Source organism: Emys orbicularis, chromosome 4, assembly GCF_028017835.1.
Source record: "Emys orbicularis isolate rEmyOrb1 chromosome 4, rEmyOrb1.hap1, whole genome shotgun sequence".
In the NCBI taxonomy this organism is placed as follows: Eukaryota; Metazoa; Chordata; order Testudines; family Emydidae; genus Emys; species Emys orbicularis.
Window position 1 is genome coordinate 39,572,148 of NC_088686.1, and position 13,795 is coordinate 39,585,942.

Sequence of the window (13,795 nt, forward strand, 5' to 3'; positions counted from 1 at the left end):
CCTGAAGAAGAGCTCTGTGCAGCTTGAAAGCTTATCTCTTCCATTAATGAAAGTTAGTCCATTAAAAGATATTACCTCACCCACTTTTTCTCTCATATACTGGGACAACACGGCTATAACAACACTGCAAACAACATCTGGACAAATTGGAGAAATGGTCTGAGTTAAACAGGATGAAGTTTAACAAAGACAAATGCAAAGTGCTCCACTTAGGAAGAAAAAATCAGTTTCACACATACAGAATGGGAAGAGACTGTCTAGGAAGGAGTACGGCAGAAAGGGATCTAGGGATTATAGTGGACCACAAGCTAAATATGAGTCAACAGTGTGATGCTGTTGCAAAAAAAGCAAACATGATTCTGGGATGTATTAACAGGTGTGTTGTGAGCAAGACACGAGAAGTCATTCTTCCGCTCTACTCTGCTCTGGTTAGGCCTCAGCTGGAGTATTGCGTCCAGTTCTGGGCACCGCATTTCAAGAAAGATGTGGAGAAATTGGAAAGGGTCCAGAGAAGAGCAACAAGAATGATTAAAGGTCTTGAGAACATGACCTATGAAGGAAGGCTGAAAGAATTGGGTTTGTTTAGTTTGGAAAAGAGAAGACTGAGAGGGGACATGATAGCAGCTTTCAGGGTATCTAAAAGGGTGTCATAAGGAGGAGGGAGAAAACTTGTTCACCTTAGCCTCTAAGGATAGAACAAGAAGCAATCAGCTTAAACTGCAGCAAGGGAGGTCTAGGTTGGACATTAGGAAAAAGTTCCTAACTGTCAGGGTGGTTAAACACTGGAATAAATTGCCTAGGGAGGTTGTGGAATCTCCATCTCTGGAGATATTTAAGAGTAGGTTAGATAAATGTCTATCAGGGATGGTCTAGACAGTATTTGGTCCTGCCATGCGGGCAGGGGACTGGACTCGATGACCTCTTGAGGTCCCTTCCAGTCCTAGAATCTGTGAATCTATGAACATATCTAGTATCTTGTCATTTTAGTTTCAGAGGAAATGGGAAGGAGGAAGTTTTGGACTATAACCAGTGGGTAGACTGAGTTCAATGATACACACAACCATATTTTGAACGTTCTAGGAAAAACTATGTTTTAGGAAAAACAGTTGTCCCTTTTTATAGTGAAAACCACCACAGGAAAACTTAAGTTTCTCTTTTAGAAACAAACCAAACATACACATATGCACACACACACACACTTGTCTCTGCAAAGGCAAGAGTTTGCCCTTAAAAGTCTCAATTTTCTGCAATGAAAATTAGGGAGATGTTGGTAGTGTTCTGAGTAACCTCTGGGGAGGAATGGCAACTTCTGCTCCTCTCTCACGTTGACTTCTCCATTAATATAGCTTTTAGTATTTATTTTTTATTTTTAAAAAAGACAAAAAACATACCCACAGTTCAGTGATTGCATATTGAAATGAACACAGCGATGCAAGATTCACAATGCATTTGAAACATGATCAGGAAACAAACCCTTTACTTTATGTACAATAGAAAATAAAGTCTGTTTCTTTAAAACTTTTGTAATAATTGATACTATTTCTAATAATACTTTACACTTATAGTGTATCTTTTTCCTAGGATAGGTTTTTAATACATTCTGAATCTCACTGTGTGTAATTTAGCATTTGCTTTTTGAAAATATAAAATGAAAAAGCTATATTGTTGCAATGTTATAGTTGACCGAACTGTGTAAATATAAACAAATCCATATGTTACAGGGTGTGCCTCCCCTGTAGGGACCCCTGCTTGCCTGGGGTGGGGAGGAGCCTTGCAGGCACTACCTCCCTCCCTGCATTTCCCTTCTTTCAGGGCTCCTTAAGAACTCCACACAGGTCCAACAAAGTGTAAGACGAATTCCCCTGCTGGGATTCTACTTCATTAAATACAAATAAACTTAAAATCAAGTCTCTGTCCTAGGATTCAGGGATTGCATAGCCCTCCTCCTCAGGGCCTGTGATTCTCTGGGAGCTCCTCTCTAGTAGGAGAGCTCCTCTCTCTGTGTACACCTCCCTATAACTGAGCCTGTTGGCCATTTTCAGGCTGAGGTGCTTCTTACTCAGCTACCTAGATAGGCTTGTTCCCCTTAAATTAACTTGTCATGGGTAACCTCGGCCTGGACTCACCTTAAAGGAGCCATTGACCCTGTGACACCATAGTTGTAGATACTGAAGCTATCATAATTCTGTCTTGCTATGTGCACTCATGCATGTCTGTATTTGTGTGTGTAACAGCATATACAGTCTGAAGTAATGCACATGCACAAGGGAGTTGAGTTGTAACTGCTGCAGAAACCTTAACTTTGAACACCTAACTCTTGTGTGGGTTTGAACTCTTAAGTAGATTGCATGAACATATTTTTTGAATTGATATAATTGTTGGAGAATAACAGAGTTCTCACTTTTTGTTTATCAACACTGACCCGGTCACCATTGTACCTAAGTATCTTTTAAATTGAAATACAGCAAACTTAGTCTCCTTTCTCAGCCAGTAAAATAAATAGCTTGATTAACTCTCAGAATTGTTTTTATTTGTCATTGTGTAAATGCGCTTTTTTGTGTGAATGAAGAACTTTTTGAGGGAAAACTAAGTTGAAGAAATGAGCTCTTAAAGTGGTGAAGTCTGTGATAATTCTTCTACCTTGTTGGAACAAGTTTCATAGTTTAGATCCAGCTGCTATGAAAATTTTGTTTCCACGTGCTCAAGTGTTCTACTGGTGGTCATCAGTTTCATTGTTCTGGTTGTACACAGCTATTGTAGGAGTTCATGGTCACTTTAGAAGGGCTTTGAATATGAAGATAGAGACCTTGAACTGAACTTTTCATTAGTTCCACAATGAATTCAGAAAGCAGATGTTTGTGGTAAACTGTTACTAAGCAGAATAGATACCGTATCTTTGGATTTTGTAGGAGGTAGCGTTTTAGATTGGTGTCTTCATTCCAAGATACGAGTTGAAATTATCAACCTTTGAAGTAATGAATATGTGGAACATTGTGGGCGGGTCTATGTTTGATAGGATAAAGTGCAGACATCTGTCCAGTTATAGATAGAGGTGGGTATCTTGCCACTATTCAGGTTCAGCTTTAGTATCTAACAATGTTTTCCTTAGTACTGGTCATAATTAATGCAAGTACATAGTACTTGCTACTACCAGTATATTTTAGGTGGGGTAGTAGGTTTCCCATGTCAAAGAAAGTGTTAATATTTGTAGGGGAACCATGCTTCTATTCTTTTTCCATGCAGGAAAGGCAAGGGTCAGCCTTTGGAGTCTGGAAGTTTATAGATTAGAAGGATGCCAAGGTCAATCTTGTCTCTGCACTCATAAGTATTTGGCACAGCTGTTTGGGTGTGTGTGTGTGTGAGAAAATAAATATAATCTCTCCCAGTAAGAGATATTATATTGTTTTTGTTTAGAAATTTGAAGTATAGACAAAAATACTTCTATATTTTTTCTTAATAAATGTACCAGCTGATATTTGTTATTTCAGCAGATTTTATAAATGAGGATTCGGTAACTCTGCTGTAATAAAGTTCACAATATTTCCCCCTTTTAAGGCTTTAAGGAAACGAGATGCTAAAGCTGATGAAATGGAAGGATTGATGAAAAATAAACTTTTGAAATCTGAAAATGAAAAGAGCAAAGTAAGAATTTAATTTTATCTTTTTTTCAATTATTTTTTAAAGTAAGTTTTCAGTGTAGTCTTTTTCTGTTGTGATAGTTTAAGAACATAAGAAAGGCCGTACTGGGTCAGACCAAAGGTCCATCTAGCCCAGTATCTGTCTACCGACAGTGGCCAATGCCAGGTGCCCCAGAGGGAGTGAACCTAACAGGCAATGATCAACTGATCTCTCTCCTGCCATCCATCTCCATCCTCTGACGAACAGAGGCTAGGGACACCATTCTTACCCATCCTGGCTAATAGCCATTTATGGACTTAGCCACCATGAATTTATCCAGTCCCCTTTTAAACATTGTTATAGTCCTAGCCTTCACAACCTCCTCAGGTAAGGAGTTCCACAAGTTGACGGTGCGCTGCGTGAAGAAGAACTTCCTTTTATTTGTTTTAAACCTGCTGCCCATTAATTTCATTTGGTGGCCCCTAGTTCTTGTATTATGGGAATAAGTAAATAACTTTTCCTTATCCACTTTCTCAACATCACTCATGATTTTATATACCTCTATCATGTCCCCCCTTAGTCTTCTCTTTTCCAAACTGAAGAGTCCTAGCCTCTTTAATCTTTCCTCATATGGGACCCTCTCTAAACCCTTAATCATTTTAGTTGCTCTTTTCTGAACCTTTTCTAGTGCTAGAATATCTTTTTTTGAGGTGAGGAGACCACATCTGTACACAGTATTCGAGATGTGGGCGTACCATGGATTTATATAAAGGCAATAATATATTCTCAGTCTTATTCTCTATCCCCTTTTTAATGATTCCTAACATCCTGTTTGCTTTTTTGACCGCCTCTGCACACTGCGTGGACATCTTTAGAGAACTATCCACGATGACGCCAAGATCTTTTTCCTGACTCGTTGTAGCTAAATTAGCCCCCATCATGTTGTATGTATAGTTGGGGTTATTTTTTCCAATGTGCATTACTTTACATTTATCCACATTAAATTTCATTTGCCATTTTGCTGCCCAATCACTTAGTTTTGTGAGATCTTTTTGAAGTTCTTCACAATCTGCTTTGGTCTTAACTATCTTGAGTAGTTTAGTATCATCTGCAAACTTTGCCACCTCACTGTTTACCCCTTTCTCCAGATCATTTATGAATAAATTGAATAGGATTGGTCCTAGGACTGACCATTGGGGAACACCACTAGTTACCCCTCTCCATTCTGAGAATTTACCATTAATTCCTACCCTTTGTTCCCTGTCCTTTAACCAGTTCTCAGTCCATGAAAGGACCTTCCCTTTTATCCCATGACAGCTTAATTTACGTAAGAGCCTTTGGTGAGGGACCTTGTCAAAGGCTTTCTGGAAATCTAAGTACACTATGTCCACCGGATCCCCCTTGTCCACATGTTTGTTGACCCCTTCAAAGAACTCTAATAGATTAGTAAGACATGATTTCCCTTTACAGAAACCATGTTGACTATTGCTCAAGAGTTTATGTTTTTCTATGTGTCTGACAATTTTGTTCTTTACTATTGTTTCAACTAATTTGCCCGGTACCGACGTTAGACTTACCGGTCTGTAATTGCCGGGATCACCCCTAGAGCCCTTTTTAAATATTGGCGTTACATTAGCTAACTTCCAGTCATTGGGTACCGAAGCCGATTTAAAGGACAGGTTACAAACCTTAGTTAATAGTTCCGCAACTTCACATTTGAGTTCTTTCAGAACTCTTGGATGAATGCCATCTGGTCCCGGTGACTTGTTAATGTTGAGTTTATCAATTAATTCCAAAACCTCCTCTAGTGATACTTCAATCTGTGACAGTTCCTCAGATTTGTCACCTACAAAAGCCAGCTCAGGTTTGGGAATCTCCCTAACATCCTCAGCCGTGAAGACTAAAGCAAAGAATCCATTTAGTTTCTCCGCAATGACTTTATCATCTTTAAGCGCTCCTTTTGTATTTTCATCGTCAAGGGGCCCCACTGGTTGTTTAGCAGGCTTCCTGCTTCTGATGTACTTAAAAAACATTTTGTATTACCTTTGGAGTTTTTGGCTAGCCGTTCTTCAAACTCCTCTTTGGCTTTTCTTATTACACTCTTGCACTTAAGTTGGCAGTGTTTGTGCTCCTTTCTATTTGCCTCACTAGGATTTGACTTCCACTTTTTAAAGGAAGTCTTTTTATCTCTCACTGCTTCTTTTACATGGTTGTTAAGCCACGGTGGCTCTTTTTTAGTTCTTTTACTGTTTTTCTTAATTTGGGGTATACATTGAAGTTGAGCCTCTATTATGGTGTCTTTAAAAAGGGCCCACGCAACTTGCAGGGATTTCACTTTAGTCACTGTACCTTTTAACTTTTGTCTAACTAACCCCCTCATTTTTGTATAGTTCCCCCTTTTGAAATTAAAGGCCACAGTGTTGGGCAGTTGAGGTGTTCTTCCCACCACAGGGATGTTGAAAGCTATTGTATTATGGTCACTATTTCCAAGCGGTCCCGCTATAGTTACCTCTTGGACCAGCTCCTGCGCTCCACTCAGGATTAAATCTAGAGTCACCTCTCCCCTTGTGGGTTCCCGTACCAGCTGCTCCATGAAGCAGTCATTTAAAGTATCGAGAAATTTTATCTCTGCATTTCGTCCTGAAGTGAAATGTTCCCAGTCAATATGGGGATAATTGAAATCCCCCACTATTATTGGGTTCTTAATTTTGATAGCCTCTCTAATTTCCCTTAGCATTTCATCATCACTATTACTGTCCTGGTCAGGTGGTCGATAATAGATCCCTAATGTTATATTTTTACTAGAGCATGAAATTTCTATCCATAGAGACTCTATGGAACCTGTGGATTCGCTTAAGATTTTTACTTCATTTGAATCTACACTTTCTTTAACATATAGTGCCACTCCTCCCCCTGCACGGCCTGTTCTGTCCTTCCGATATATTTTGTACCCCGGAATGATTGTGTCCCATTGATTGCTCTCAGTCCACCAGGTTTCTGTGATGCCTATTATATCTATATCCTCCTTTATCACAAGGCACTCTAGTTCACCCATCTTATTATTTAGACTTCTGGCATTTGTGTACAAGCACTTTAAAAACTTGTCCCTGTTTATTAGCCTGCCTTTTTCTGATGTGCCAGATTCTTTTTTATGTGACTGTTTATCATCTGATCCGGCCCTTACATTATACTTTTCAGTCCTCTGCTCCTGACTATAACCTGGAGATTCTCTATCATCAGACTCTCCCCTAAGAGAAGTCTGTGTCCGATCCACACGCTCCTCTGCAGCAGTCGGCTTTCCCCCATCTCCTAGTTTAAAAACTGCTCTACAACCTTTTTAATGTTTAGTGCCAGCAGTCTGGTTCCACTTTGGTTTAGGTGGAGCCCATCTCTCCTGTATAGGCTCCTCCCATCCCAGAAGTTTCCCCAGTTCCTAATGAACGTGAACCCCTCCTCTCTACACCATCGTCTCATCCACGCATTGAGACTCTGAAGCTCTGCCTGCCTACCTGGCCCTGCGCGTGGAACTGGGAGCATTTCTGAAAATGCCACCATAGAGGTCCTGGATTTCAGTCTCTTCCATAGCAGCCTAAATTTGGCTTCCAGGACATCTCTCCTACCCTTCCCTATGTCATTGGTACCTACATGTACCACGACCACCGGCTCCTCCCCAGCACTACACATAAGTCTATCTAGATGCCTCGAGAGATCCGCAACCTTCGCACCAGGCAGGCAAGTCACCATACGGTTCTCCCGGTCATCACAGACCCAGCTATCTACATTTCTAATAATCGAATCTCCCATTACTAACACCTGCCTTTTCCTAGAAACTGGAGTTCCCTCCCCCGGAGAGGCAACCTCAGTGCAAGAGGCAACCCCAGAACCATCTGGAAGGAGGGTCCCAACTACGGGAAAGTTTCCCTCTGCTCCCATTGACTGCTCTACTTCCCTGGGCCCTTCTTCCTCCTTAACAGCACAGGTGCTGTCTAAGCGGAGGTGGGACAATTCTACAGTGTCCCGGAAAGCCTCATCAACATACCTCTCTGCCTCTCTCAGCTCCTCCAGTTCCGCCACCCTGGCCTCCAAAGTCCGTACATGGTCTCTGAGGGCCAGGAGCTCCTTGCACCGACTGCACACATACGCCACCCGCCCACAGGGCAGGTAATCATACATGCAACAGTCGGTGCAATAAACTGGATAGCCCCCACTCTGCTGCTGGGCTTCTTCCTGCATTGTATCCGAGTTAGTGAAAGGGTGGTTTACAGAAGGGAGTTTTGGAATGTGGTTTGGTTTATAGGTTTTAGGGGGGGGCCACGGGGATGGGGTTACGGCTGGCGAGGGACTCCCACTCCCTTCCCACTCCCCTTCTAAACTCCCTTGCGAAACTCCCTGTTAGCAGCCCCTGTTCGCTTGTGCGCGGCTTTATAAAGCCCTGGCCTGAGTGAATGCCCCGCCCACTGATTAAGGCTCAGCCAATTACCAGAGGCTTCGAGCTTCCAACTGCTTGTGGTCTAGAATAATGTTTCTCAACTTTTTTGATACCAAGGACTGGCTTGCTGCCTTCCTAAACTGTGTCAGGGAGATCTCAGGGACTGATGCCAGTTCACAGACTGTCATTGAGAAACACTGGTCTAGAATGTTCAGTTCTTATGTTTTGTTTAAGGCCACATCTTGCTTCTTTTGTAAGAGGCATTAGCAGTGTGAAACCCTGTGTTTTTAGTTTTTAAAATGGCAAGGTACTTTTTAGCACCATACACTGCAAACACGGCTGAAACTGAACTCTTCGTCTTCCCTCCAAAGCCCTCACTTCTACCCTTCTTTCTTGTTATTGTTGACAACACCAGCAACCTCCCAGTCAGTCAAGCCTGTAGCTTAGGGATTACTTTGACACTTCCCTTCACCTTGCCCCACACAGCTAAACCATGTACAAAGTTATTGGCTTCCTACTTCACAGCATCTCTAAGATCTAACATATTCTTTACGTCCTTGCAGCTCACTCTCTCATCTGGATTATTTCCCATTTTGATTATTAAAATCTCCTCTTCCTGGCCTCTCTGACACCCATATAACTCTCCTACAGTCCATAGAAATGCTGTTGCTAAGATTAGCTTCTTTGCCAGTAGTTTTGACCATGCCACCCCTTTTTGTATCTCTCCACTGGCTACCCTTTCTCCACTGCATAAAGTTCAGATTTGTTGTCAATACCTTCAAAGCTTTGCTCTTTCCTGCTATATCCACCCATGTATTGTTTCACAGTCTCCTACCTACTCTGCTCTGTCATTAATACCAGGCTTGTGTGCCCATTTATCAGCTTCTCTGATAAACCTTTCTGTGCCACCCTCCATGCTGCCATTTATGCAAATACAATTTTATCTATCCAAAAATAACTTTGCCTCCAGAGAGGGTCTCAATAGAGTAGTTACAGGGATGAATTAACTGCACCATACACAGAAGATTAAATGCATTAGTACTGATGGAAATTGAACATCCATTTGATTTATTATTTCTGGTAGTGCCAATAAAGTGCTAGCCATCAGGCGAAGCATCAACTATATGCACTTTTTAAAGTTTTTATAAATGAAGCATGCAGCAACAAGAATTTTCATTTTTAAAAGTCATTTTCAGATCATATAACACTATCAGTCTATTACCTTTCAGTCTAAAATGTTACACATTACTTCTTGACCCTGGAGCAGTACTTTTTTTAAAGCTTGACTAAAACCAATTCAGCATTTTGTTATCTACCATATAGTATGGAATTGCACAGTCAAGGTAACAAAACAGTTTAATGACAACACAAAGAGAAAAAAATGGAACCCCTCCCCCCACCCTCGGTCTTTCTTTAAAAATGAGTATCATATTATCTCGGACCAAGTTCTGTTATATATCAGTCATTATTCCATAGTTATTGTGTGGTATGGCTAAAAGGCAGAATTAAAATGGTTTGAGTGCCCTACCTCTGCATTTTCATATTTTAACATGTTTGGATTTCTTTTAAACATAATCTTTTTACTCTGAATTTCCTGAGTTTTTAATGCTTATTTTTTGGATAATTGCGTCATCTTTGTAAGGCAGTTTATCCTAAATTAGTGATATGTGCTCTCAGTTTTAACTCCCATTTTAACATTGTTTTAGTTTGGGAATGCATACGCCATTTTGTAGCCACAGGTGGTAGTACAGAGTATATATGAGATAAATGATTACATACTGCATGATAAATTTATAAACTATATCATTGTAATAATTGTAGATATATTTGTAGCATCTTATAACACAGTTTGCTTTACATGTTCAGGGTTAGAAGTATAAGAAATTATTTTTATTTTTTAAATACAAGTTTAGTTTTAAATAGTTAAAATATTTTAGTACCAGGATGAATGTGTAACTTTGTCTCTTCATCCTTAATCAAATTATAAGCTTGAGCAGGAGTTGGAGCGGTCCCAGAGGAAGTTAGATCAGTCAGAAGACAGTCGAGAAGCTCTTCTGCATCAGGTAACTACTTTCATGCCATGAAAATCCTCCTCCTTTCATATTAAGCTAGGCTCAAGCCTGTCTCTTTTATCTTGCTGTCAGTTACTCGAATAACAACATTGTTTGGGGGAGGAAGGAAGGAAGTGTACAAAGCAATGCCTACTAGACTGATCTACATAAGATCATATAAAAAATGGGAGCTTCTCAGCATTAAAAATAGTCACTAAAGCCATTCCTTCGATGGCATTATGTCATGTTGTTATCTACCGAAGCTCGTTCAGTGTCTATTCTTGGTGTGTGTTATAAAAATAGACTGGATCAAGAAGACAAACTGTTCCCGAGAGCTTCATTTGTTGCAGACATCCAGCTGGGGGATGAAGAAATATATATAATACATTATGTAGGCATTTGCATTTTTAAGTGTCTCTGAATGCATTACTGTCTCAAACACACTTTTGTATGTGTGTACTTTTTATCCTTCAACTTTTTAAATAGGTGAGTTGTTTACATTGGATAAACACATGCACTGTTCTAGGTGCATTTCAGAGGGTGTTTTTGCATATTGTGTATTTGTAACTGTTCTGTGATATGCGGTACATAGTATTGTTGATAGTCAGTGACTCCAGACATCAGAGTGGTATAGAAACACTTCCTACAATAGAAATATAGTAAAAGTACTATGCAAACTGTCTATATTTGGGCCTGAAAAAGGCACACTGAAACTGTTGAATCTGAAAGACCCGGGAATCCAGTATAGCATCAGAAACAATGAGGAGTCCGGTGGCACCTTAAAGACTAACAGATTTATTTGGGCATAAGCTTTCGTGGGTAAAAAACCTCACTTCTTCAGATGCATGGAGTGAAAATTGCAGATACAGGCATAAATACATATTGGCACATGAAGAGAAGGGAGTTACCTTACAAGTGGAGAACCAATGTTGAAGGCCAATTCAGTCAGGGTGGATGTGGTCCACTCCCAATAATTGATGAGGAGGTGTCAATACCAAGAGAGGGAAAATTGACTGGACTTCTACATAGAGTGCTTCCACAGATGTGCGCAGGCTGAAATTGTGAACAAACAGCATCACTTGCCCCATAACCTCAGCTGTACAGAACACCATGCCATCCACAGCCTCAGAAACAACTCTGACATTATAATCAAAGGGGGTGCTGTAGTCGTCATGAACTGGTGGATTATAAACAGAAGGCAGCCAGGCAACTCTCCAACACCACATGCTACAGGCCACTATCCTCCGATCCCACTGAGGAGTACCAAAAGAAACTACACCATCTGCTCAAGAAACTCCCTGCTACAGCACGGGAACAAATCTACACAGACACACCCCTAGAGACCCGACCAGGGGTATTCTATCTGCTATCCAAGATTCATACACCTGGAAATCCTGGACGCCCCATCATCTCAGGCATTGGCACTCTTAGAGCAGGATTATCTGGCTATTTAGACTCTCTCCTCAGACCCTACGCTTCTTCTTCGAGTGATTGCTCATGTGTATTCCACAATAGGTGTGCGTGCTCCCCATATGCACCGGTACTGGAAGTTTTTTCCCCTAGCTGTACCCGTAGAGGAGCACCCCAGCAACCCCTGGAGTGGTGCCTCCATGGCGCGGTATAAGGGGCGCTGCTCGCTCCCCCCACCCTCAGTTCCTTCTTGCTGCCAGTGAAGGTGCTTCGGAACTGCTCTGCTCCAGCTTGTCTGCAGCTTTCCTCCAGAACTCTTGTTCGTTCAGTGTAGTAGTACCTGTTGTTGAAGTAGTTAGTTTAGTTTAGTGTGCCCGGACCGGGGCATGCCCCGTGCCCCGGGTTTTAAGCTGTGCAACATTTGTAGGCGACCGATTCCAGTGAGTGATCCGCACACGAACTGTTTACGCTGTCTGGGCGAAACCCATCTCAGCGATCGCTGCAAGATTTGCCGGTCTTTCAATCCTTGGACCAAGAGAGAAAGAGACATTCGGCTCCGGGCTATCCTGATGGAGTTGGCGTTGACCCCGACTTCGGCGCGCCGCTCCGAGTCCGCACCGGGTACCGCAGTGTCGGTGCGCGGCGACCCATCGGTGCCATCTACCAGTCGGCACCGCTCCCTGTCTGCGGGGCACACCAAGAAGGCTAAGAAGAGGTCCGCCGTGGCACCGAAGCAAAACCGGGGGAGAGGCTAGACCCATGTTGGTCAGTCCTCGGTTCCCATCGGCCTCCAGGCCTCCCACTCAGGTTGAGCGGAATAGCCCAGCTCATTCGGAGCAGGCTTCCCTGGACGTCCGGATGCCCTCTTCACCAGAGGTGCAGTGGCACTGGGCTCCGTGGCCGGCACAGTGGTACCAATGGGCCCCGTGGCTCCCGACGCAGCCCCCGGTGGAGGCTCGCTTGGTGGCCGGAGCCTCAGAACGGCTGTCGGCCTCCCCGTCCCAGCCTCCAAGAAAGGAATCAGTGGGATGTGCATCTTCGGTGCCGTGCCCGGAGGGCGACCAAGTGGTGGGTCCTCCGGTCCTGGCGGACGCGCAAAGTACCACGCCTGCCGCCTCACCCTCCCCTGATGAGGCGATTACGGCCCCTCCTCCCTCCATTCTGCAGGAGGACTCTAAAACCCACCAGGAACTATTGAAAAGGGTGGCATCAAGCCTCAACCTTTAGGCTGAGGAGGTGGAGGAGCCCTTGGACTCCCTCTCAATGTCCTATCCGTCTTGGTACCGGGCAGGGTGGCCCTTCCACTCCACAAGGGGGTGGCAAAAATTTCAAATGCCTTGTGGCAAACCCCAGCTTCCTTACCCCCCTTCTCTAAGAGAGCGGAACGCAAATACTTTGTGCCCGCCAAGGGGCATGAATATCTGTACATCCACCCTGACCCTAACTCCCTGGTGGTAGTCAGTCAACCACAGGGAGCGGTAGGGCCAACCAGCCCCTACTCCGAAAAATAGACTCAAGGAGGCTGGATTTATTTGGGAGAAAAGTTTATTCATCCTTGAGTTTCCAGTTACGGGTGGCGAACCATCAGGCTCTCCTGGGTCGGTATGAGTTCAATCTGTGGGGCTCTCTGCCCAAATTCGAGGACTCCCTCCAGGAGCATGACAGGAAGGAGTTCAAAGCTCTGGTGGAGGAGGGTACAGTGGCTGCCAGGGCAAACCTGCAGGCAGCGTTGGCTGCGGCAGATACGGCTGCACGGTCCATGGCCTCCGTGGTGTCCATGAGGAGTGCATCGTGGCTCCTGCTATCTGGGCTGTCCAGTGAGGCGCAGAACTCCTTGCAGGACCTCCCGTTTGATGGAAAGGCTCTGTTTGTGGAACAAATGGACGTGAAGCTGCACGGCCTGAAAGATTCTCGCACTATGCTTAAGACACTTGGCCTCTATGTTCTGGCTCCGGCTAGACCTAAGATAAGCCGCAGCAGGCTCCTACCCAGGCCACCCACTCAAAATATGAGCCCGCTTATAAAAAGTCGCGGGACTATAAGAAACACCTGCAGAGGCAGTCCCGGTCTGCCCCCCAGCCTGGGTCCTCCAAGGGCAAACAGGCAGGGAAACGGCAACCTACCAGTTCACATCAGGGATCCACCCGCAATAAAGCTTCCCTTCTCCAACCAGTTGTGTGCTTTTCTCCCGGAATGGTCGTGGCTGACCTCGGACCAACGGGTCCTCAACACCATCTCCCGGGGCTACACCCTCCAATTTACCTCTATCCCGCCCATCCACCCTCCG

General features: G+C 43.6%; 1 protein-coding gene across 1 annotated transcript in view; it reads left to right on the forward strand.

Moving 5' to 3' along the window:
* CEP128 (centrosomal protein 128) overlaps positions 1-13,795 on the forward strand; it is a 421,445-nt gene that overhangs the window by 50,674 nt on the left and 356,976 nt on the right. The window contains exons 8-9 of the mRNA XM_065403283.1: positions 3,556-3,642; positions 10,036-10,110. Of these exons, the coding sequence (XP_065259355.1) occupies positions 3,556-3,642; positions 10,036-10,110 (162 nt within the window). The remainder of the gene's footprint in view (positions 1-3,555; positions 3,643-10,035; positions 10,111-13,795) is intronic.